At 39.3% G+C, this 26585-nt stretch overlaps 1 protein-coding gene across 2 annotated transcripts; it reads right to left on the bottom strand.

The window, feature by feature from the left end:
- Window positions 1-521: 521 nt before the first annotated feature.
- Window positions 522-23433, bottom strand: LOC139714722 (galactocerebrosidase-like). Of its 2 annotated transcripts, none has more exons than XM_071626396.1 (15): window positions 23250-23433; window positions 19063-19131; window positions 18070-18222; window positions 16839-17003; window positions 15272-15438; window positions 10366-10483; window positions 9619-9781; window positions 6756-6889; window positions 5737-5826; window positions 4731-4820; window positions 3679-3820; window positions 2597-2771; window positions 1465-1625; window positions 1053-1129; window positions 522-681 (listed from the first exon to the last, which is right to left on the bottom strand). In XM_071626396.1, the coding sequence occupies exons 1-15, from the start codon at window positions 23385-23387 to the stop codon at window positions 523-525; spliced, it is 2001 nt and encodes a 666-aa protein (XP_071482497.1). In that variant the 5' UTR covers window positions 23388-23433; the 3' UTR covers window position 522. The 2 variants fall into 2 exon arrangements, with proteins under 2 accessions (XP_071482497.1, XP_071482499.1); XM_071626398.1 differs by lacking the exon at window positions 15272-15438 and adding an exon at window positions 12900-13066.
- Between the last annotated feature and the right edge of the window lie 3152 nt (window positions 23434-26585).

The raw sequence follows: 26585 nt of genomic DNA, 5'->3' as shown, positions 1-26585 counted from the left end.
ACCGAGCCAATTTGATTCTTTGTAAACATGTTCTTTCAGAATAGTTTGTTCTTTAATAGGCCCTATACTGACATTTCTTTTCACGGACTGGCCACTTTTATTCCCTTGTTAAAAATCTTTCGACACAAGGACATTTCTCACACATCATATTGATACCAAGATGCAAACCAGGGCCCTGTTTCATTAAGCTGTTCGTAATGTTATGAACAATTTACACACGACTGGTGATCAGTTCTGATGTGCTATACTTATGCTGTACTTTTAACCCATTGAGGATGAGTCCCGAGTATACTCCGGCACGTGTCTATGGGAAATGCGTGTCATAGCAAAATCAGCCCATCCTCAATGGGTTAATAGCAATTCAGTGGAAACCCTCTGGTTTGTTTTAGTAGCAAATATTTCAGAACAGCAGAAATTTAAAGGTCACAATTTGTGACATGAAGATAGCTATTTGTAATGAATAAACTATCTGTTGGTTTACTGTTTTGTTTTGGGTTGTTGTTTTTTTTTTTTTGGTCCATTTTAGAAAGCAGAAAAGATGGTAAACTTGTCGAATTGCGATGGGCCATAGTCAACAGTTCCAATGGCGACAAAACCTTTTGTAGACAGCTGCTCTTTTGCTGCATAGCTGAACAGTGGCTTGTCGTTGATGCTGCTCTTGATCGTCAGTGTGGTCGAGTCCTATATGGGAAAACAGTTTGAGAGGGGTTAGGAAATCTCTCAATTACAAGTGCACAAATTGTGCTGGACATTCTGATAATGTCCAGTTTTTAACAGAACATTTAGACATAACCTAATCACATCTTGTAGCAAGGAAACCTAATCATATCTTGTAGCAAGGAAACTAATGAAAATGTTTGGAAGGTATAGGGTACATTGGGACTTCTTTATCTGTCAAATTAAGTGTAATAATTTCTTAAAGTTGGGTATGAATGCTTCAAAAATCATCTGCCTCTTTGGTAGTGAAGCAGAAAAGAATGTTTGTAGCATAATTGGCACACGAGTACACTCTCATTTCAGCTCTCTATAGCATAGTGATGGTGCACACTTACCAAGACTTCAAAGTGCACAGTAAACCACTTGTTGGCCTCCACGGGGGTGGACCCAGACTTCAGGACATTGTACCGCACTTGAAAGGAATGCAAATAACAAATAATCATATAACCAGTGATGATAAAATGACCAAAAAAAGAAAGGAAAAGAAACAAAACAAGGAAAATACTACACCGTAGTAAAGTAAATAAATGTGTGCGGATTACAGCACTTCCACTAATCAGAAGCCTCAGCATCACTCCAACCTCTTTCAGTAACAAAAAAAGTCACATCAGTGCTAGCATTTTGACACTAGAAACAGCATGCCTCCATGAAACAGTGAGACAATTTTGAGTTTGCCAACAGATGAAAGAAAACCAAACGTCAGTGGTGGAGCCATAAAAATAGCATGAAACGAGAGATGTGACTCACATATGTCCGTGCTCAGTGCGTAACTTCCGTTGGCAAACAGCCAGAGGAATATTCCCTCCGTGGAGACGAGACCGCACCCTCCCTTCTGGAGCCTGGCCGCAACCATCACTCCCCCGGCTGGGGATGAGATGTTGGCGTCCACGCTGAAGCTGACATTGTGCCTGAGAGAGGAAAGTGAAAGGATGAAACAGGAACATTGTCATGTGTGAGTTTCTTCAATTTGTCTCCCTCTACTTATCAAATTTGTTAAGATTGCAACTGCTGATCTGTAGATTAACAAACTTTCTTTCATTTTGTATGCCTTGTCTGCCTTGGACTACTTAACATAACAATGTCAAAATTTCAGAGCTTGGGTATTTGTTCCATGTTCATGTTCACGGCCTGCAACCAAGGACAGCCTGGTGGTAGTGTCACTGCCTGGAAAGCAGTAGATGACAGGTTCGAGTGCCACTAGTTCCTTTTTTTCTGACATGTTTGTTAATCTACAGATGAGCAGTTATGATCTTTAACAAATTTCATTTGTACAGGGGACAATTTGAAGAAACTCATATCTGAATCTTCACCCCTCTGAGTATTATCTTTCTTTCAGGAACATTGTCGTCACGTAATAATATCTAACAGAACACATTTGGCCCTTACGTCTTCATGGCTATCTGATTCCATTCAGTTCCAGTCTGTATATCTATGTTATTATCTCCTGTGAAGTTCTCCAAAGTGCCTTACCTTAACTTGTGAAATCTGATCTCACTCAATGTTTGTCCATGACCCAGTGTGATTTGATTTCCTAAACTTGTACAGTTTTGACTTGACCTTTGACCCTTAACTTAACACACGCAGACACACAGCATGCTCATGACTACCTGAGTGAAATATTCTGAGAAAAATTAAGCTTGTTTTGATAATCAGACAGAATCAAACATTTTTCTCTGCAATGTTTCTTTCGAGTGTTCTACTGTGTACCTGTAAGACATGCCTACAATGTACAAAATATATTCCCTTACCAGGTAAACACCAACATATCATCATCTCCACAGAGACAAATTCACTTATATGCATTACAATGATAATATTCCCATATCTGTTTAAAGGTTTTAAAGGCTGTGAGGAGACTATCAATGCACAACCTACTCACCATAAATGATTGCCAACATATGAGATAGGAGTGTGTGCATCTGTGCACCAGTTGACTGGGTAGGAGGTTGCCACCTGTTGCATGACATTACCACGTGTCGTGTTCCCAGAGTCCCTGATCTCAAAACAGCCACTCTGGTCAGCAAAGTAGGCAGCTTCCGAGTATAGTGGATACACTATGAAGCATATAAAGAGAAAAATATTTTGCAAGTATGAATAAAGAAGAATGTTAAATCACTTTTTTCTCTGATTTGTGGATTATACAGACTTGAGTGACTTTAATTCTTTGAGGATATAATTTTTAAGGCACATCCACATGAAAATATACTGCATAAGCTGTTCTTTTCGTGTATAGATATTTTCGCGAATGTGGAGCTCACAGACATTTTCGCAAGATGTTGTTTTCGCGAATTCACACCGAGGCTATTGTAAATGCACAATAAGTTACCCTAACGCATAACGACATTTTCGCATGTTGTTAAATTCGCTGTCCTATTGTGCTTTGTGAAATTTGCGAAAATCAACTCTCGTGAAAATAAAAGCTTACCAGTATACAGTTTACCAAACAGTGAAATCGTGTATTCAAAAAAATTATCACATCCAAACTTTTAACTCAACATCTACATCATGTTGAACACACTTTATGTTGTGATAAAATCTTGGTATGACGAAAAATACAACGAGGCTGACATCACACCACAGCCACTTTTGTTCATGGCAAGATTATTTTCAGTTACATGAGAAGATCTCAGCCAATCCTACACAGTAGTTTGAGAATTTCAGGATGTACACATGTAGGATATCAGTGATAATGATAATGACTTTTAATGTTTTGCTACTGTGAGGTGTATTTCCTTGTATGTATATAATTTTACTTTTTCTCTTTGGCAATTTGAGATTATTTTCTTTAACACAATGAAATATGTTGTACTGACTTTGCTTTATGGGGAATATGAAATATATTTCTTTGTATCTGTAAATCACTGACTGTTCCATTTGGGCAAGACGAGATATATTTCCTTGTACATGTGTAGTATTGACAAAATCCCTACAAAATCCATCAGCGACCTTTGCTTCACTCACCATCAAAGTCATCATAATACGGAACGGGGAACGGAGCAGGAGGGGGCGGGGCGTCGTACGATCCTTTCTTTCCAAGGGGGGAAGTGGTCAGCGTGTAGATTTCGTCCGGCTCCAGGTTCAGTTGGAACTGACCCCCCACAACCTTGTGTGGAAAGCAACGGAAATATGATTTTTTTTTTTTATGTTCTACACACATCATCTCTGAGGTGGGAATTTGTTGACTTTGTTTCTCGAAAAGGGATGATAATTGTATTTTCTCATTACGTCACTAATATTCTTTATCATGAATCAAATGCCTGCCCAATGCAAGTCCAAATGTGCAGTGCATTTTCCATATTCAGGCACATAGAGCAGTCAAAAAAAGTAGTTTTCACACTGAAAAAACAAAACAAAACAAAGCAAAACAAAAACAAAAAATAAAACAAAAACAAAACTGATAAGAAAACCGATGATCTCTGCCTGTACTTTAAACACAATTAGACAACATCCTTTAATGTGACCAAATATAAAAAAGGACACCCTTGGCACTAATACAATGCACTTACACTATCATCCATGAAGCAAAGAATTGTAACAAGACTTTTAAAGGTACAGTTTACCTTTGGGACCAGTGATCTTAAATATGTTTGAGTTATCACATTTGATGCATATGTGTAGGTCAGTTGTATCACGAAACATCCTATCATATAAAAATTTTGCAATAAAACCTAAAACATAGGGAGATGTCACTGTCTCAAAATAATTTTACTATAACTATTGTTCACATTTTGTATGTTTAACAATAGTTAACATAAATTATACTGATTCAAATATTTGCATTGGTTGTTTCTATCCCTAACACACATTTTAGAACTATTTTGAAGCACTTAAGCTGGGTTTTCGTTTAATCTGCAAATGGTAAATTATGCCTTTAACAGACCTCACATACCACGCACATCATGTAGGCCTAAACTATTCCTACACTATCAAAGTGGAGCATTTCACTGGAAAAAAAAAAAAACCCTTCAATACTCCTTTTCAGCTCTTCTCCAAGACCCCTCCCACAACCATACCTGAATAGGATCCTTCTTGACAAAGTATGTTGAGTTAGCTCCCCCAAACCCAGGCTTAGAATAGAAGACATTCAGAGATTTAATGGAAGCCTGTAGTGGAGAAAAGGTAACAGAACATTGTTGACCGATTAATTTAACTGCATTTGTATATTCTGCATGACAAAAAAAGAAAACAAAACAAAACAAAACAACAAAACAAAACAAAACAAAAACAAAAACCCACAAATAAACACATGGCACATGTGTATTATTATATCTATTTTCTAAAAAAAAAAAAAAAGAGAGCGAATACAGACATAAACCTACACAGTAAAGGGTTATAAAAAGAGCCTTCCAGTTGTGAACAGAGGCATGCTATGGCACTGAAGTGTCAAACACTTCCCAGGTTTCTTCTTCCACTGGCATGCTTCACTTGAATGATATTGGTCTACACTCGAGTAAGATTGCTACAGGTCCGACTTGTCACCAAAACCTAGGTGAATGGGTTCAGTTCTATGCCAGCTTGCAGCCTCATTCCTCCCATGAAACACTTTTCAGCAGCTAGTTTAAACATCATGGTACATTCCAGAACTTCACAAGAAAGACAATAAGAGTATTTTTTGTTGTTATTGTTGTTTTGTTTCATTTGTTTGTTTTTGTTTTTTAAAACAAGAACATGTATGTGATAAAGCTGTTAAAACTGGAATTTCCCATTTGTGAATTTTTGTACATTGTTATCCGACTCTAAGACCCTGAAATTTAGACAGGAAATACATGTAGATACTTTGGCATCAAACTCTTGGTTTTGAAACAAATATCAAATTTCTTATTTTCAGTCTAAATCACCATAATCTGAAATTTCTCAGTTTTGCTGTCTGCAACTTTATGGATGTGTCACAGTTACATAAAGTTACACAATGTATGTGTGGTACACAAATTTATGAAAAGTGAATTGAGTATAATCATGGTAAACATATAATAAACATATAAAATGCAAGCACAATGAGCTTTACACACAGACACTTACAAATTGTCCCTTCAGAATAAAGGAAGCTGTTTGTGCCTTTACATCATACGGTGGAAGAGATGGCCGAATGCACTTGGAATGATCATGTGTCTAGGAGAAAATATGCACAGAAAGGGATTGAAGAACATAATGAAGTAAAGTGACCTCTGTCCACATGACGTACTCATTAGACACTATTCACTTGACCCTTGACCTTTAACTCATGGCCAACAACCTTCTAAGAAAGTCACTGTCAGGCAGTACATGTATATTAGGTTAAAGATCAAGGGTCAATGGTCAGGTTAAAATGCAAAAATTATACCACTTAATGGTGAAATTACACTATATTCTCCTTACAGAGATGCTCCGTACTCAATTTTATAAGCAATTTCCAAGATACATGTGAGGAGAAAAATGTGCAATTTTAGAATTTTCACTTAACCTTTGAGCCCCCATGGCCTAAAACTAGTGGCTATCTACAGAATCTTTATTTTGGTAATACATGTGTATATACCAAGTATCATGAAAATATCTTTAGGCAATGTAGAGATATGGGTAAGGGGAATAATGGTAACATTTCATTATTAGATCTACATCATATTGCAGTTGACTTTTGATCTTTTATAGCGTGTGAGCCAAAATGTTGATAGGCACACCTTTGTCCACTCATGCATACATATGCCAAGTTTCATTTGGATATCTCAAGCAGTGCGTAAGTTAAGTGCTTAGCTTAAGTTGTCCACAGATTACGGATGGACAGAAAGACAGACAACCCCAAAACATAAAGCCTCTAGAGACACTGCATGGCAGAGGTATCAAAATTAATCTGAACTCTTCAATCTAAACTCTTGATGCATCCTGCTTGCAACATGCCTCAGGCGACACTTTGTGGCAGAGACATCAAAATTACACAGACTTCACTTTCAATCCTGAGGAAAAGATGCACATTTCATGTGAAAATCAAACATTATGTAGGATTTTAGACACAAAAAGTTTGGGGTTAATTCCCCTTCAAGACTTCCACTTTCATCCTTGCTTACCATGGTTTCTATGACGATGGTGAGATTCTTCCCATCCGTGAGGCTCACATAGCTCCCGCCCTGGTCGAAATGACCCGCACCCGACCCGTGTTTGTAATACTTCCAGCCTGGGAGGGTGAACTGAGTGGTGTGGGCTGTTGGATGAGGAAAGGAGAGATTGTAGGCGTCATTGCATCACTTTGGTCTGTAGGTCTTGGCTCTGTTTTATAAAGCTGTTTTGTAAAGTTATGCAGGACTTTACGAACGACTGGAATATGAAGTGCCAATATGTGTGCCAATATTTCATCTATATACATTGGGGCAAAAATACACTTTCAACTAAAAAATGTGTGTTAACATGTAAGAATGATTATTATCATCTTCAGATTTTAACGGTAGCTATTGAAATCAACCCAGTTGGCTTGCCATATCTAAGCTGTAAATAAAGTCGTGAGTAAAGTCGTGAGTAACTTGAGACTGCGTTCACATAGAAGTGTACGGTATACGATATTCGCTATTTGTTATTCGCTACACGCTATTCGGGCATGGCGGGTCACATAAGGTAGCATGTGTGTCCCACTTTAATATTCTTTTGGCGCCGCCAAGTCAGCCCAGTACACCATCACCCGCACCACCAACTCCCTATCCCATGCAGGGAGGATTTCTACCTCTTACACAACCATCCCAGCAATCTTATCAACAGCTTCTTAACTGTCGAGATTACATTGGAATGTACCATTTTTGTTACAAGAAAGCTATAAATTGAGTGTAATTATGAATAAAAAACTGACCCAACTCCACTGGGGGTAATTTTGGGTAAATCAATTAAAACTTATTATTTTCAATTTGTTAAATAACATTATATTTGTGACTGTGCACCTCAAAATGAACATAAAGTCGCACACACTGATTTTGCGTGGGGACTGGAAATAAGTGAAATGGGTCAACCTAGCCGAACTTGGCTTTTTCATATTTTCTGAAAGAGCAGGTCTTCTTTTACATTATGCTAAAATTTGGTATCATAACACGGGCAGGAAAGTGTGTTTTTTAGCAGTTTATCTCGAACAGTTTTGGTAGAATAGTGTGATTAGGTGTGTCTTTAGAATCCCTTTTTTATTTTTGAAAAACCTTGTTAACACTCTACACTTTCAACTCTAATAACTTTTGAAAGGATAGTGCTACTGCTTTGAAAGATGGCATTATTTATAGACAGAATGTGTTAATGAGGCACACTTAATTTCAGTTTAATCTGATAATTCCTTCATTGTTGTTACTCTGGTGGTCTACTTCCTGTTTTTTGTCCCATTCATTGCACAGCCAGCACGGTTTGGTAAAGATTAAGCGCTTGAATAGACACTGTACTTCAGAGCCTCTTTTCTCAGTTCACACTTTTCCTGAGTTTGTGCTTTCTTTCCAATATTTAGATAGGTTAGGAGAGTCCATTTGATTTGAGTTATACATCATTTTAAAGCTTAAAGTCTGCTCTTTCAGAATATGGTCTTAACTAAAAATTCATGACTGGCGACTTTTTGTTTGTTTTGAGGTGCAGGGGTCACATTTGAACATGATACACAACACTGCATCAGAATACCAGTCTACATGTTTATTTTGGTTATAGGGTAAATCCAGACCAAAATTGTCATCATTTCATAAGCGAGAGATGATATACGCTGCACGAAAATCGAACAAGCTCAATTCCCACTATACTATACTATATACTATGCGCAGCTATACGGCACTTTCAAATAGTGCCCTCTTATGTGACTCGTTATTAAGAAATCCCTTCTTTCGATTCAAGCTATTCGCGTGCCCTCGAAAACGTGCACCATATACCCGAATGGTATACTCCTATGTGAACTCAGCCTTACGAACAGCTTTATGAAATAGGAACCCGTTCTACTAATGACAGGAACACCACTGAATAACACAGTATACAAATGATAAACAGGTGTGAGTGCATCAGTAGAAATAGTATGCATATGGTTACCATGGAATGCTTTGTGGGAAAGTTCATTGAAAAACTCACAGATGTCTTAAATTAAGATCATTCTCCTGTATCATGGCTTATCTGCTGAAAAGTCTGCACAATGTTCCAACTGAAGCTGGTATGCTGATCACTTGCATGCAACCAGCGCATGTCTCCCTTCACTGGTAGGTGAAACCTACAGCCGGCAGAGGTTGTTTTCATTTCCATATGTTTATTTGCCTGTCCTGTTTGTGTACAAGATAACTTGAGAATTTTTACCACACTTACAGGGTGTCTTCATGAAGTAAGGAAAAAAAATAGTTGAATTTTGGAGTCATGAGGTCAAAAGTCAAAGGGGGTCATAAAGGACATACATTGTAAACTAAGCATAATCTCTCCATAACTCAAAAATGAATGATCAGATTTTCATTCGATGTATTGTGTAGATGTCCCTACACTTCTATGTTTGTGTTGCAGATACTGTCTACGAAATTGCAACATTTAAATCATGGCTGTTTGGCAGAGGTCTGCTCTATAGGAATGTTAGCTTCTCTAGTTGTTTGTTTGTTTGTTTACTTTTTCACATGATTTTATAAGTATTTCTAATAGTTGCTATCCATGGTTGATAAATTTTGAAACATTCTAACCCAACGACTGCAGTTCAAACTCCAAACTACAAATATTGTGCATTTGATAAGTAATGATTGGATGACTGACTAACACTGCACATACATACAAATACACACAAATATGCACATACATACACACACACACACACACACACACAAACACAAACACAAACATCACACACATCTCTACAGTCCCATCAGCTTCTATTATAGATGGCACAAATATGCTAGCAAGCATAACCTCACATACACACACACATCAGAGAAAAGGGCGGGATTGTCCATTGACCTGAAATCCATATTGGACCTTCCACAACGTAGTATCCTGACCAAGGCTGGACAGCAGTCATCAGTCCATCACGGTCAAACGGCAGGGCCTCATAGTAGCTGGCGATTAAGTTCCAGGAGATGGTGCTGGTCATGTTGCCATTAACATAGTTCTGATTCAGTATCTGTAAAGACAGATGTATATAACATTTGGTAAAAACAGTAGACATTATATGAATAACTGGCATGGTTACTGGTCATTATCTTCATCACCACTTTTTCTTGGATTGTCTAATAAACATTCATTATCCTTACTATCATCACCATCATCAATATCAACACCACCATCATAATCATCATTGCCATCACCTTCTCCATCATCATCATCATCATCATCATCATCAACATCACCACCACCATCATCACCATCATCACCATCATCATCACCATCATTATCATCTCCACCCATCGCCACCACCACCACCACCACCATCATCACCACCACCACCATCATCATCATCATCATCATCATCATCATCATCATCATCATCATTATCATCATCATCATCTCCATCATCACAACACCTCCACCATCACCATCTCCACCATCACCACCACCACCATTATCATCATCACCAACATCACCATCATCATCAACATCTTCTCCATCATCACAACACCTCCACCATCACCATCACCACCATCACCATCACCATTATCATCAACAACATTTCCCCCAACATCATAGCAATCATTAAATTTATCTCACCCTGGCCCAGCATCCAGTCCCAACTGCATCATTGAAAGTGCTGTAATCTTCACTTGACCATAGCATCTTTCCTGTCTCAAGGGTGTACTTTGTGACATAAGTGCCTGGGTAGTGAAATCTTTTGCAGATGGTAGGAAGCAAAACAAAAAGATGACATCAGTTCAATGAACACTTGTATAAAAACACAAAGACCATGACATTTGGTGTTGATTGATGATACTTCTGACACCTGAACACTTCATAATGAGCTTAAATCCCTATTGAGCAAACTGACAATTCAATAGTTTAGATTTAGAGTCATGGCTTAACTTAACTTGCAGTGGAATAGAAAGCAAAACTATGAAGAGCACCACAAAGAGAAACTGTAGTCTTAGAGACCACATTTACAGCTATTTTAATCAAGACATATGAATCGTGCAAATTCCATAACTCTCTTCACCTATATAACTTGTATTCATCAAATATCTACTATTCTGTGTAATTCTTCTCTACTAATTTAAGACAACATATATAGGATGACATTAAATTTGCAGAGTAGCAGGTGGATGACAAAAAAATAGGAAATTAGTAGGAAAATTTGAGAATTTTTGAGAATCCAGGACAAAATTAGAAACAATCACAAGAAAGCATCCTATGGGTGCGTTATAGCGCTCTCCTAAAGTGAGCTGTAACGTACTGTACCCGCGCCAGAGGAGCCCTCGAATGCTCCTAAAGTGTACCGTACCTTACTATACCGGGCCAAAAGTGGACCACTTCCCGATGTGCTCCAAAAGTGTACCAAAGCGTACCAAAAGTTCACTGAAAAGCATGCGCGTATCATGCGCATACGTCACAATGCAAAGACACCATTCTCTTTGTTCGGAACAGCTGCAAGTAGTTCATGCGCCAGGTGGATGACATTCTTGCTACAAAAATGTGTGACCTTTTCTAAAAATAACTCATGAGGTACGCTTTCTCGACAGAGAGCTCGAACGCTTCAAATCTGGCACAGTTCGGTACGGTACACTTTGGTTCGCTTTAGAGCGCTCGAACGCTAGCACCAAATGAGGTATACAGTGAGATATACGTGCACATAATGAGATGTGGTTACTGAATGACATTTAATATGCAATGTAAGCAAAGCAAAATGACTAGTTGTCTTGCCCGATATCTGGTCATTGAGGACGTGTAAAACCTGGGGTAGTAGAGCGGCTACAATGCTAAAACTCATAACAGTGCATTTACTCAAATTGCTGGTACCACCATTTATGGTGAGAATGACAGATTATACCATGCACATCATTGCCATTGCCTCTGTTCACTCATAAAAATGTCTCATCAAGGTTAATACTCTCGTGAACATGAGTGCATGAAAGAACGTGAAGTATAGCCGGTGACACAGGTCTTTTAACCCTAACCAGGGCAGGCTTTTTGGCCTGTTTTGTGGCTGGGGGAGGGTCGATTCAACACGATCAACCCCCCCCCCCCCCCCCCCCCCCCCCCGAGATCTTGGCCGTCGATCGCGCAATTGCCCTGAAAATTGGCACATACATTACTTGTGGCGTAATCTACCAAACTATAAAAGAAAGAATTGAATTTTCCATTTCTTACATTTTAAATTATTCAATATGGGTGAAATCATAAATTTTGTTCTAATTCAGAAAATAAAACTATTGGCATCCTAATATTTGGTGACATTATTCCTTGGAGCATTCCTAACAATGTACTTGAAAAAAAAAATCTGGTATCAAAATAAATTTCTTATGTATTCCATTGTTTTAGGAATTTCTTATTTATTTGTACACAAAATCAAGTTTTTTTGAGCCATTTTTGTTGAGATGTTACAATGTATAATTAGGATAGAATTACTTTACTTGTGAAGATCCAGGGCAGAAGTTCATGGATTTTGATCCAGTGTAAAAAAAAACACAAAAAAAAACCAATTGATGATTATAATAATTGTGTAAATATTTGACTTTTACAGTAAAATGTGCAAATGGGTAATGTCAGTGGCTCTTTCATGCGACATGGTGAAATTATTGACAGGAAAGGTAAATGAGTTGATGCTGACTACATTCACTGACTGCAAAAAAAAAGGCCATCCTAAGCTTGGAATGTGTTTAGGTCAATGATAGGAGATGACAAGTCTGTTCAGAATCTCCAAAATTGAGGCAATATTGAAGCATGGATTTTATCATATTTATTTGAAACTTTTTCGTTTTAATGTAACAAAGAAGTATGTGAAAGAAAGTTGTGACTCTCTTCAATTTGTCTCCATCTACAGATCAGCAGTTGCGATCTTAACAAATTTAATTTGTAGAGTGAGACAAATTGAAGAAACTCACAACTGAAGATAATATTTATTAAATATTCATGACTGAATGACACACTCCTTAAAAAAAATCAAAATAACAACAAGTGAGCTTGTGTCAGGGTTGCTTTGTGATATCAATGGAGTGCATGCTACTGCACATATCAGCGTAGTAGCGGTGAAGATTGTTGGATCAGGTGATGCGTGGATGGATCATTTGATATGTGTGAGGGAGCCCTTTTACCCGAGGATACCAACAGCTTCAGCGAGATCTTTATCGTGCAGTATGTCCTCGCTGATGGTGAATCCACCGTCTGCGGCCACTATGACGGTCTCTGTTATGTTATTGGCGTCAAGGGTCTTTCTCAGAAGCTTTATGTAATCTTTGTTGTATGCCCTCTCGTTCCAGATCTGGGAGTATATAGCATCAGTATAGAGTGTTGTGTGATAGTTTTTCAGGATATTGCATACAGATAGTCAGATGTGCATGCGTGTGTGAGCAAGGACGTGTATGTGTGTGTGTGTGCAAGTGTGCATGTGAGGGTGTGTATGTGTGTGCTCTGTATGTTCAGAATATATTTTGCTTATTAGTAAACCGTTTTGTTCATTCTGTTAATACAGATATGTACAGTGTGTATATATTCAAAGTTATTGTGTAGATATTTCATTGGTATTACATGGAATCAAGAATAAAGATTACTAAAACAAACAAACAAACAAAAACAGTGGTGTGTGTAGATGTGTGTATGAGCATATATATGTGTGTTTGCTGTTAGAAAAAAAAAGAAATGTTAGTTAAATGACCATGGACTGGTTCATTGAATGATGAAGCAGGCAAGAAGCTGACCCGAGAGTGCAACGTATATGACTTCCATATTGGCAGACATGCAATAATGGTGATTCTAATCTATTATCATCTATGAGTATTGGTAGTTTCCACAGCTATAATGTGTAGCATATTTGAGAGCCCTGTCAAAATAAGGAGATGCAATCAAACAAAAGTCAAAAATCAACATAACTCAGGTATCATCCAATCAGAATTGATTATTCAGAGACGTATGTTTGATTTTCTGACTTCTTTATTTGATCTAAATTTTTAAGTAAAAGGCCCTGATTCCTGTAAGAAATGGTTTAAAGGGACATTCGGACGATTTTCATAATTTCACATCATGTAGTGCATAAATCAATAGCTCCATGTACAGATTCGTGGAATTTATTGTGGTCCTTGAGCAGAGAAACCAATAAATTGAAAATCGTAAACAAATTACACTGAACAGTGATGATGACATCAGAGCCTCATATATTTCAGAAATGTAGCAGTGTAATTCCATTTAATACCGCTTGCTCAACAAGTTCACCTGTGCAAAATCCATGCATACCGTCTTCTTTTGTTTCTGCTTCCTTGAGCCCCAACTCATGCATTCTTATGGTGAGGCTATCATGTCGTCATCCTTGTTCATTGAAATTCACAATAAATTTTGAAAACATTCTCATTACTTATCCCAATCACTATAAATTCTGAAACTCTGTACTCAGTTTGACTAATTTATAGTTGTTCAAATGTAAAAGTCTGAAAATCATCCGGAGGTCTCCTTTAAAAGCAGTTTGTCAGAGGTGAAAACATTGAGAAAATACAGAAATAAATCTGATAAATGTTCAGATGGATGTTCTTTTTGCTTCTAATTGGCTGGTTTTAAACAACAACTAAAGGATGCAATGACTGACTCCTAGTAAGCAAGCAACCACATGACCCTCCGAAGGGCTGTGAGTCCACTTTTCCCCATTTCATCAGAGAAGAGACTAAAATATGACAAGTTTAATATCTATTTTCCTATTCTGCTGCAACTGTAGATAGACGCAAACAAGAAAAGATTGCTAATACAACTATATGTAAAACATTTACATTATATGTCTGGCAGCCATGATTCTGATAATTTCCAATGGTAAAGCTTCATCCCCCAAATTTCTACACGAGAATAGCTCTGTCACAGAAATCACTCTGTTAATTCACAAGTTCATTATTCAGAGATGGGACTGTACCATCTGCAAATGTTAATCCTAAAACATATGCAAAATCTAAAAAAAAAAAAAAAAAAAACAGTAACAACAAGTTTCCACTCAGGGCTTGTTATTCCTACCAGAGATGACAGACCAAGGAGAAAGTGGATTAGCCATCACAAGGTTTGCCTGATGTACATCATGAAAACCAGCAAATCAGCCAACAAGCAAAGTTAGTATTGAAAGCAAGAAATCAAACACACAGTCACTATCATGCGCCGAGCCAGAATTATCAGGTCTCCCTAGTGGCCACACATTAGTCATGGTTGGTGCAAAAGAAGTAGCTTTGGAGACAGACAAAACATGGATAGTGAACAGTTAGTGCTTGAAAGCAGCAAATAAGACCTGTCTATTAAAAGGGATAAAAATAAGTTAGTGTGTTTTGCAAGGCATAAAGTAATCCAAAGCAAAGACAAGAACAGCCTCGTGCGAAGGTGCTGTTAGGGCAAATGCTCAGATAAGGTGCCAGTGAGTGGGATATTAAAGGGGTATAAGGATAAGAGGTAGGACAGCGGTATTGTTTGGAAGACACAGCATCTACACTAGTCGGAGGATTACCCCAGGATGCTGACAGCTGATGCCAGCTCGGCGTCACGCAGGACATCGTAGCTTATCTCGAATTTGCCGTCTGAGGCGACAATCTGTGTGTCCCGGAACCCGCTGGAATCCAGAGTCTTACGCAGCAGCTTAATGTAAGGAATACTATAGGTCCTCTCATTCCAAATCTATAAGGGGGATAGAAGCATGATCTACTGCTGTACGCATTACGAATAAAAGTAATCCCTCTTTCACCTTTAGGGCAGAAGTATTAAAATATGCATTTCCCACTCATTTCCTAATGCCCTTGCTACAGTAAGTTATAATAATAATAATAAATCATCTATTAAGCGCAGAAACTATGTCTATATATTCTACTGTGCTTCAAGAGCTCTTAAATTCCTATGTTGCATAATGCTGCATGGGAAGTAAAAATGAAACAGGCCTATACTAAAACAAAAATGGTTTCACTTTTGTGAAGTTGTCCATTCATCAGAATTATGTAAGTAACCTATAGACAATCGGACGAGGCCTCGGTTGCAAAACAAAATTTTTTTTGTCTGTGCTGCAAATAAGTTAACTGTGGCAAAATCCAAACAGTACCATTTTTCATTTCTTTATAGCCAACTGGCAAAGTTTCTGCTTGTTTGCTTCAGTGCCTGACTAGCATACATGTACGTATCCTGAAAGTGTCCATGAAATGAGATTGTAGGAAGTCATCAAAATCCCAAGTGAGGTTGTCACATTTTCACACTAGATACAAGCGCAAGGCTAAACCAAACAATGGAGATACCCTAACATGCACATTTGTACGGATATCATATGGTCGCATACAAATTTCTCTCCTTCCAATTCGTTAATTCTGGAGGGTCCATACAATCATGAAGTTTGTCAGGAAATATTGAACATGATGTGACAGGAACTCATTTGCCTTGGGCTTGCTTTGCACCGGTATGCCCTGGGGGCATCCGTGTGACAATGTACTTTTCAGATGTTCCGCAGCGTGACTCTGATTCAATACATTGCTGCAAACATTGGTCAGGAGGCATAAAGGACTGTATAACAGGTGATAAAATACATGAAAATCACTCAATCCAAATATAGCTGTCTACACTGTATAGTCCGACCTCTCCTATCTGGACATGTTGGGACCGCTGCTAATCCGGATAAGGGATTTGGCCGGATATGGGAGACTCAATGTTTAATACATGCAGCTGCTGAAGAACGATCGTCTGTACCGTGCTCTGATTTCATGAAAAAATAAAAATGTCTGTGTTCTTGCAGTGATTTGAGGGTAGGGAGTGTCTGAACACATGTTATTTAGATAAAAATTAGATGTGAATGTATGTTAATCATGTTGAGAATAATATGTAATTTATGTGAGTTCGTGTAGGAATTCTTTTTTGCGTTTGAAATCCCCCTTTTCCCCGTAATTATGAGACTGAAAAAAAACCCAAATCAAGCTGAGATCGCATCCGAATAATAGAGAGATCCGGATAAAGGGAGGCCGGATAGGAGAGGTCGGACTGTACATCCGTTTTGTTAAATGTCGACAATGGTTGGACAAAAAAAAAAGAATGTCACTCACCCCAATGTAGTCAATGGTCAAGTTGTGCACCTGTTTGGCTCCCTGGAGCCACTTGAGGACGTAGTTGACCGACTGCTGGATGTCAGTGTAGGGGCTGGAGGTGAAGTTGCCCACCCACCCAGGCCATCCCCAGGGCAGGCCGTACAGCTTGATGTTAGGATTACGCTATGGGGAGGGGGGGGGGGGGGGGTTACAACAAGAACTCAAAATAATAACAATTCTTTCAGTTTTGCATGGCAGTATGTGATGACCTTAAAGAGAAGTTCAAGCACAGAATACTGAGTCATCATGTCAGCTCCGAGGAGTGAGAAATAAACATATATGGAAAAAAATACATCATTAATAGCTGTTTGCATATTTGCTCTGCTGATTAGGAGGAATGAGGGGACAAAGATGAGATATAGATAAGGGGAGGAAGACAGCTGGAAGGAACAGAAGATGTTTGAGAAAAAAAAAGAGAAACACACATGAAGAGGGGAAGAGATGTATGGAGAAAGAGAGATGAAGTAGAAGAAAACAAGAGAAGTTACTCACTCACACAAACGAGGCAGAAGAAAGAACAAGAGATTTCAAAAAAGGTAGAAGCATATAAGTTGATGAAGCAAAAGGAGCTTAAAGTGTACCAATACCCTGAGTACTATGTTTGCTATATTTGTAGAATATACTTGAGACATGCCCTCTGCAAAATATTAGAATTTTCTGTCACTCCGATTTTCATTTATTGGGGTTTATATGTAAATTTTAAATAGTATAAAAAAACAAAAGAGACTTGAAATAGACTAGTCAATCACCCTATTCTTTCAACTGAACAATTGTGTTATTTATATTTTTTCCAGATATGTCTTGAACGATAGTGGTATGCAATGTGTGGGCACCATCAACCAACCAATTGATATGGATTCTCAATATTGTAAAAATGTATGCGTAATAGCTAGAATGCACACACATCAGTACCAGCACTTACGGAGCAGAACTTTAATGCGCGGAGCACAAGTGCCAAATTGTTATAGAGATATGATTTTATTAATCAAAATATGTATACTTTCAAGGACTACCGGCATCACAAGTGAATTATGGCTGTTTTTTTTTTTTTTACTATTCCAGCTACAGGTACACAAATTTGATTTCCAGGGTATTGGTACACTTTACAGCAAGAAGAAGCAGAAGGTGAGAATGCGTATATATGCATATTAAAGTAAAGGAAGACCAGAGTGACTGAGTCCATGCCTACCGCCTTGGCCTCCTTCATCAGCCACCACTCGTAGCCCCTCTGGTAGTTCTCATCATCCGCAGAGTGCATGTGTGAGGGTTCCGTGCCATCCGTGCTCTGGGCGTCCCCACCAATTTCTACCTTGAGGATGTGAAGAGAGGCTCCGAAGTTGGGCTTCATGAGGTGAAGGAGAGAGAGAAATGTAAAAGTACCCTGGTGAGATTGGGAGTTACTGTCGGGAATCACAGCAGACCACATGTGATGAATGGCTGACTTTGAATTAAGATTCCAAATATCAGGGGACACGTATTTTGATGGTAATTTTGTATACATTTCTTTTTTAATACAAATTGGGTTCTAAAAGCTTTCACTTTTTCATTTCATGTTAAAGTCAAATTCTTATTCTTTTATAATATGTTAACATCAAGGAGTGCGCACACACAAAATGCAAGATTTTCCTCTCTTTAGATTGGTCGTCCCTCTTGCAAAATATCCTGGAAGTATCAGCCAGGAGTAGACCGAATTCGGAAGCCAAGATTTGCAAAAGCAAAACGTGTGCGGTTCTACACAATACATTGAATGCCTGTGGGCAATTCACTTTAAAATTTTCATGTTTCAAAGCTTCATGTGCTGCATGAAGCTTTCAAAAAACTGGAGCTGACTGCTGTTTTCACGGCATGAAACTAACGTAAGTTGAAACTGGCATTCAATGCATTTTGTAGAATCATGCACATTTTGCTGTCGCGAAACTTAGCTCCTTGTGTAATCTGAAAAAGTTCCATGCATGTGAAAGTTTCTGGAACATGAAATTCAGCATTTACAGCATAAAAATTAGAAAAGTTCCACAGGGCTCCTACTGTAATATGTAATGAGTAGGTCCCGAAGGACCATCTGTCCAAATCTGATGCTTTAATCCTCCTCGTTAAGGGGCCTGACTATGGGAAGTCTTTATCATAATGCATGCATGCAGTATCCGTTAGCACAAATTTACAACATGTAAATCAGATCACTTACCGTAAATAGGTAATCCAGTATCTGCCTACGGTACGGATCAGTGTAGCTAACCAGCAATCGTGAGGTAGCCTAACAATCAATAAATGAAAGGAAAATAATTTGAACATAAACACATGAAGAATTGGTCTAGTCTCCACGAAGAAATTCAAACTGTGGATATGAAGTCAAGCAGGTGGACATTGTATTAGACAAGGGAAAATCTGATTAATTTACTCACAACCAGATAATTTTAATTAGGGCAGGGAGCAGAGGTGGTTCCAGGAATTCTGTACAGTGAGGGGAGGTGCATTTAAAAAGTTTCTTTTTATTTCTTTTGTTTTAACAAAATGTAAAGAGGGGGCGCGTGCCTGCTGCGCCCCCCTCTGGATCCGCCACTGGGTAGTTTACTTTGTACATCCGCCAGTGGGTAGTGTACCGTACTTTGTACACTGTACCTTCAAGTACAAATCATTACTAACCCTGGTAAATAAAAATGAAAAAGCTGCATGATGCATCATTTGATTTCAGAAAACAATGAATTTCAGCTTTCAACAGGTTCAGCCCATTCGGCGCAAGATTCTTCTGAGGAATAAGACCGATTTTGACGCCATCCGCTCAAGGGCACAACAGATGTCAACCAGCTATACCTCCAGATTCAATTCTTCTACACCAGTTGATGACCTTGCTGATGCTCTGCAACAAAAACTTGATAAGATCATCAGTGACAGTGTTCCTTCTAAGATGACCTCAACTAGAGTCAATCAACCTTGGTTTAATTCTAAAACCAAACGCATCCTGAGATGCAAACGTCGTGCCTTCAAAAAGGCCCGCCAGACGAATATGACCAGGGACTGGGACCGCTTCAAGCTCCTCATGAAGGAAGCCCAGAAAGTGTGCTGTAATTCCTACAACAATTATGTGCATGACATCATCCACAGTGTACCAGCTGGCTGCAGAAACAAGAAGGTGGGTGCTCTAGTGAAAGCTAAGCGTTGTGACCACATAGGTGTTGCACCACTGAAAGATGTAGGTTTTCTTCATTCGGACCCAAGATCTAAAGCCAACATCTTGAACAGGCAATTCTCATCTGTCTTTTCGATTGACGATGGAGCCCCTCTCATAGACCTTGAGGACAAGGAGTACCCCACTATGGATAACATCAAAGTCAGTGAAAATGGAGTGATCAAGCTTTTGAAAAATCTCAAGTCCTTCACTGCCTCAGGTCCTGATGGGATACCAACTACAGTGTATGCTTCTGAAGCGAGCAGCTGTGGAGATTGCACCAGCAGTGACTTTACTTTTCCAAGCTTCTATCAGCCAAAGAAAAGTGCCTTCACAGTGGAAGAAAGCTTAGATTGTTCCATTGTTCAAGAAAGGAAGTCGCTCTGATGCTGCAAACTACAGACCCATATCTCTAACATCCATGCTGTGCAAGCTGTGTGAACACATAATACCGGTACACTGTGCTGTATTCCGTCACCTGACTGACAACAACATCATTTCAAATGCCCAGCATGGTTTCCGCAAACAACTTATCTGCATGCTGGATGACCTTGCCAAGTGATTAGACATGAAGTCACAAATTGATGTGGTCCTACTCGATTATGAGAAGGCTTTTGATAAAGTCTCCCATCGACTTCTCATGAAGAAGGTCCAGCACTATGGAACTTGTGGTATTAACCTGTTGAGGACGGACTGATTTTGCTACAACACGCATTTACCACAGACACCTGCCCGAGTATTCTCGGGACTCGTCCTCAACGGGTCAAGACAGCAGATTGGATGATTTCCTCCACTCACGCACACAATCTGTTCTTATTGATGGCCAGGAGAGCACGGAATCCCCTGTTACATCAGGAGTCCCGCAAGGAAGTGTCTTGGGCCCCCTGCTCTTCCTTACCTTCATCAACGACCTGCCGGACTGTATCTCAAGTTCATCTGTCAGATTATACGCTGATGATAGTGTGGTTTACAGGCACATTTCTTCACCTGATGACTCAACCCGCTTGAAGAAGGACTTAGATGCACTTCAAGAATGGGAAGCGAAATGGCTGATGCGATTTAACGCTACCAAGTGTCAGGTTTTGCAGGTCACCACCAAGAGGAATCCCATTCCTGCCTTCTACACCATTCACGACAATGTACTAGAAGTTGTCAGCTCGACCAAATACCTGGGTGTCCATATCGATTCAAGATTGAATTTAAACACTCATGTGGATATCATCATTAAGAGAGCCAATGGTACTAGAGCCTTCTCCTCACGCAACCTACTGTACATCATAGCAGCTAGAAAGTCAAAGAAAGTGTCTACTCAACGTTCATTGGGCCAACTGTCGAATATGCAGCGACTTCATGGGATCCGCACACACAACGGAACATAAACAAGCTTGAGCAGGTTCAGAGAAGTGCAGCTCGATTTGTCATGGGCGACTTCGAAAGATCAATCAATGTCACAGCTATGCTGGATCATCTCAAGTGGCCTTCACTGCAGCAACGTCGCTCCCAAAATCGTCTGCTGATGATTGATGTATAAAGATCAGACATCACTTGGTCGACATCCATTGGCAGACTTACCTGACCCAGCTCTCGACATCTAGATTTTACCTGAGGACACAGTTCCCGATTAACTAGCCCTCACACACCAGTACTACAGGGTATGCCAGCTCATTCTTCCCTTGCACCATAAAGGACTGGAACAACATGCCTGTTGATCCCGCTGCATACCCATCCCTCATCGCCTTCAAATCTGCGTTGAGGAAACTCTGTAGGATGTAACTCTTCATCCAGAGATTTTTACTTGCACCTGTAACGATCTTGCACCTGATTTCAAATTTCCAGTGCCCCAATTGCCGATGCGGCATAGAACTCTATATGTGTAGAACGTCTATGTTCTCACTAGTCACAGTGCATTCATCCTTGACCATTTGAGGGCAGCACTTTACCGGAAGAAGAAGAAGAAGAAGAAAAAGAAGAAGAAGAAGAGAAGAAGAAGAAGAAGAAAAGAAGAAGAAGAAGAAGAAGAAGAAGAGAAGACGAAGAAGAAGAAGAAAAGAAGAAGAAGAAGAAGAAGAAGAAGAAAAGAAGAAGAAGAAGAAGAAGAAGAATTTTTCTCAGTGCTGGCGCTCGTGTGGTCAGAAGCTATGGCAGTGTGTGTATTTGTGTGTGTTTCTACGTACACACACGCACACACTTACTGCTTACCTGACATAGACTAGGCCCAAAAGATGATTCAACTTGGGGATAAAAAAATGTGAGGGATCACTGAAGTGATGCAGCTTTTTGAGTACGTATGTAACAAATGCAAAGAGGGAAACCGACCTGAAATGAATAGGCCTATATTTTATTACACTCTCTAACACTTAGTGGAAAAATTAGCAAAGAAAATGGGATAGGCCTATTACCAATGTATACTAACATTACAGACATTAATCATGAAAATAAATTCAATTAGAATCTAGGGCCTACTTAAATTGGATCTAGAGTACCGGTAGTACTAGTAGATCTATGCACCTTATATTCTATAAATTTAGGCCTACATCATACATGTCAGTGATGTGCGTGGGATGTAAAATTTAAAGGCTTTAAAGGGTGTGTACAGTTCTGGTCGAGGTGTAGATTTAGCTTTTAACATTTTGGGCGATATCCAGAAACCACTCTATGAGATGTCAAAGAGCATGCAGTTCTAAGGGGTATCAAAAGTTTATTCGATGAAAATCGGTTTTGAAATGGCTTAGATATCCAAAAACAAGGTGAAACAAAGAGATCCTAATAAAGTTGTGGCATGTCGCCTTTTATTATTACTAGTAGCAATTTTTGGGATATCTCAGCCATTAGAAAACCAATTTTTATCAAATAAACGTTAAATCCTTCTTAGAGTTACATGTTCTTTCATATTTCATAAGATGCTTTTCATTATCTCACTTACGAATGTTCAAAACATGAATTCCTACCTAAACCAGTACTTGTACAATCCCTTGGCTTTTAAAAGCATGTTATTCATGGTTATTAGGCAACGAAATGTTTTGACATTATAAAAAGTAAGTTTAGAAACATTGGTCGCATAGCTAGCCACAGGCTTTAAATTTAGATAGGGCCTCGACTAGGCCTACCCTAGACTAGTCAGTACTAGACGTAGACTAGTCTAGACCTAGACTAAATTTTTATATCAAAAATTAGAAAAGACACTTCTAAGACTAAGTTCTACTCACGCCTCCACCGCTCAAGCCACCTATTCCGTCAAACCTTCTCCCGAGTCCATTTGTATCGTCAATAACATAGCTTCCAAGAGCAAAAGATGTCACAGCAACGAGATGAATCACTGATCTCAGTAGGGATATAGATGCCATGATGCAATTGCTGGAACTTGGCCCTGTTTCTGGCTACCGTATATTGCAAGGAGCCCAGGCATCCAATGAGTAGTCGGTCTTTCACGCGGCGCGGACCGGTACCGTGGCAGATCAGAGGAGTGGTGGCGTGGACGGTATCCATAACATGCAACGAACAGTGGGCAGAGCCTTTGTCACATGACAGTGTCAGGTGACCCAAACAACCGCCCAGCTTTTTTTTTTTTTTTTTTTTTTTTTTTGTCAAGACGGTAGACCTATCATATACTAAGTACACGTCTACGGCTGCACCATGACTAGAACTATTCAATCAGCTGTTAGTTTTCTATGGATGGACAAAAGAATTCCACAGGTGCATTTATTTGTGCCTTTGATGTTCGATGTTTGAAGCCGCCATCTTTCTGAGCAACGCCAACATGATATCGGGAATATGCTGCTCGTTTATATATCAAATGCAATGAAATTTCACCTAATGATAAAGCATATAAAACAAAAGTCAATTCCATTCGAAAATATGTGAAAAAGTGTAAATATGAGCTGTATTTTGTGAAAGTGTTTAAGATTTTACCCTCATGGACAGCCGGTTTTATCACTTTTCTCTTTATTTCCGCCAGAGTTAAATGAAACTAATATGGTATATCATCTTCAAGTAGGCCCTATATTATAGCTCTTTGTATTATTAATATGTCAGATTAGCGTACAGACACGTACAGTTGAGTAATTGATATCTATTTCAGCAATATTTCAGCAATTTCTACCACTGGCGTAGCCGGGGGGGGGGGGGGGGGGGGCGATGGGGGCGGTCGCCCCCCCCCCCCCCCCCCTAAGATTTGGACCGGGGATTTGGGTGGCGGAAAAAAATGCGTGTATACTGTATGCATGCACATGAAGCGGGTCTCCTTTGCAACCTTTCATCAAATAAGATATTTTTTTGGGATATTTCACTCAAAGTGTGCACCAGATCGTTGAATTTCAATTCAAAATATGCAAAATCTCTCGTGCTTGGGAGGGGGTATCCCCCTCCCAAACCCTCCCCCTCTGTGCCTCTTTCTCTAGCTTAGTACACTTTTTAGATTTACAAAAAAATCATGAATAATTCTGAGTGCACATAAGACTTATCACTTTATCTTATATTCCGGAAACTCAAGGTTCCCTCATGTATAAGGGGAATTTCCCCTTTTAATCGACCCTTTCCTCCCTCAATCCCCCCCCCCCCCATCATTTTTTTTTTTTTTTGTGATTTCCCAAATGTTGATTCCATCCAATATGCGTATACGAGATATCTCAATTTCAACCTTAAAAAGGCAAAAGCTCCATCGGAAGGGAAGGATGGAGATGACACTCGCCCACGCCTTCTCCCTGCTCGCCCGCCCCTCCCCCCTGTGGCTGTGGCTACACCCAGATCGCTTTATTTCAATTCTAAAAACGCAAAAGCTCCGCGAGCGGGAGGGGGAATCCCCCTTCCCCTAAGCTCTATACCTCACTAGACTTTATACATACACACAGATGGTGCACATTCGGAATAAGAGCTAAATTCAGTGATTTTAACACTTCGATGAAAAAGTATTGCACCAAAAATTTGCACCAGATCGCTGAATTTCAGGTCTGAGAACGCAAAACCACCTTCGTGTGGGAGGGGATATGCCCCTGTACACCCTCGTATGCATGCTTTTTCTGTTTGATTGCTGAACAGACAGCGTTCATGATAATTATTCAGTGTGAGAATTAAAGGACAAGTTCACCTTCATAGACATGTGGGTTGAGTGAATGCAGCAATATTAGTAGAGCACAATACATCATTGAGACTTTGAGGAAAATCGGACAATCCGTTCAAAAGTTATGAATTTTTGAAGTTTCTGCTCACTCAAGGCTGGATGAGAAGACTACTATAGCTTGTGATGTCACATGGGTACAACGATATAAAGAAAGAATAAAGAAAATTCAACATATTTTCACTTTTCTCGCATAACAAAAGAACACCTGACTTCTCTCTTTCAGAAGGCAGGGGAAATAATATTACCCTTTAAACACATGTCAGTAACAAGTCGAAGAAATGTGCACTTTATTCAAAAAGTAAAGTTTTGTGAAATTCTCTTTTTATTTTCTTTATATGGTTGTACGCATATGACATCATACACTGTAGTAGTCTTCTTATCCAGCAGTGACTACGCAGATACTTTAAAAATTCATAACTTTTGAACGGATTGTCTGATTTTCCCCAAACTTTCACTGATTGTGTTCTACTAATATTGCTACATTCACTCAATCCACATGTATATGAGGGTGGACTTATTTAATATAAAAATGCCTACCATTCTATAGGCAAATTGTTAAATAATAATCTACACTAAAATATACTGCAACCTTAAACAAGTGGGACTGTTTCAACTCGTTAAAACACGCGAAAACATGCATCAAATTGCGCCATTTGCAACATCAAAATGCAAAAAGTTCTCACCGTGGGGGGGGGGGGGGGGGGGACACCCCCTCCCACACCCTCCCCTCCCCTTCGCTCGCTCCGCTCGCTCGGGTTCAGTCACGTTTATGATATTCAGTGAAAAGAATTCATACAAGAAGCGTATATATTAATAATACCATTTTATAGGCAATTTTATTGTTCAATAATAATCTACATCAAAATAAACTGCTACCTTAAACAAGTGGGACTGTTTCACGTCGATAAAACGCGCAAAAACATGCATCAAATTGAACCATTTGCAACATCAAAATGCAAAAAGTTCTCACCGTGGGAGGGGGGACACCCCCCTCCCACACCCTCCCCTCCCCCCTCGCTCTCTCCGCTCGCTCGGGTTCAGTCGCGTTCATGATGTTCAGTGAAAAGAATTAATACAAGAAGTGTCTAAATTATACCATATCATAGGAAAATTGTTCAATGATAATCTACATCAAAATATACTGCAACCTTAAACAAGTGGGGCTGTTTCAACTCGTTAAAACACGCAAAAACATGCATCAAATTGCACCATTTGCAACATCAAAATGCAAAAAGTTCTTACCATGGGAGGGGGGACACCCCCCTCCCACACCCTCCCCTCCCCCCTCGCTCTCTCCGCTCGCTCGGGTTCAGTCGCGTTTATGATATTCAGTGAAAAGAATTCATACAAGAAGCGTATATATTAATAATACCATTTTATAGGCAATTTTATTGTTCAATAATAATCTACATCAAAATAAACTGCT

The sequence above is a fragment of the Diadema antillarum genome, unplaced genomic scaffold, assembly GCF_040938485.1.
Source record: "Diadema antillarum isolate AM-2024a unplaced genomic scaffold, OU_Dant_1.0 seq00002398_RagTag, whole genome shotgun sequence".
NCBI classification, from domain to species: domain Eukaryota; kingdom Metazoa; phylum Echinodermata; class Echinoidea; order Diadematoida; family Diadematidae; genus Diadema; species Diadema antillarum.
The sequence above is the reverse complement of the archived record's forward strand: the minus strand, read 5'-3'. Positions and strand labels throughout refer to the sequence as shown.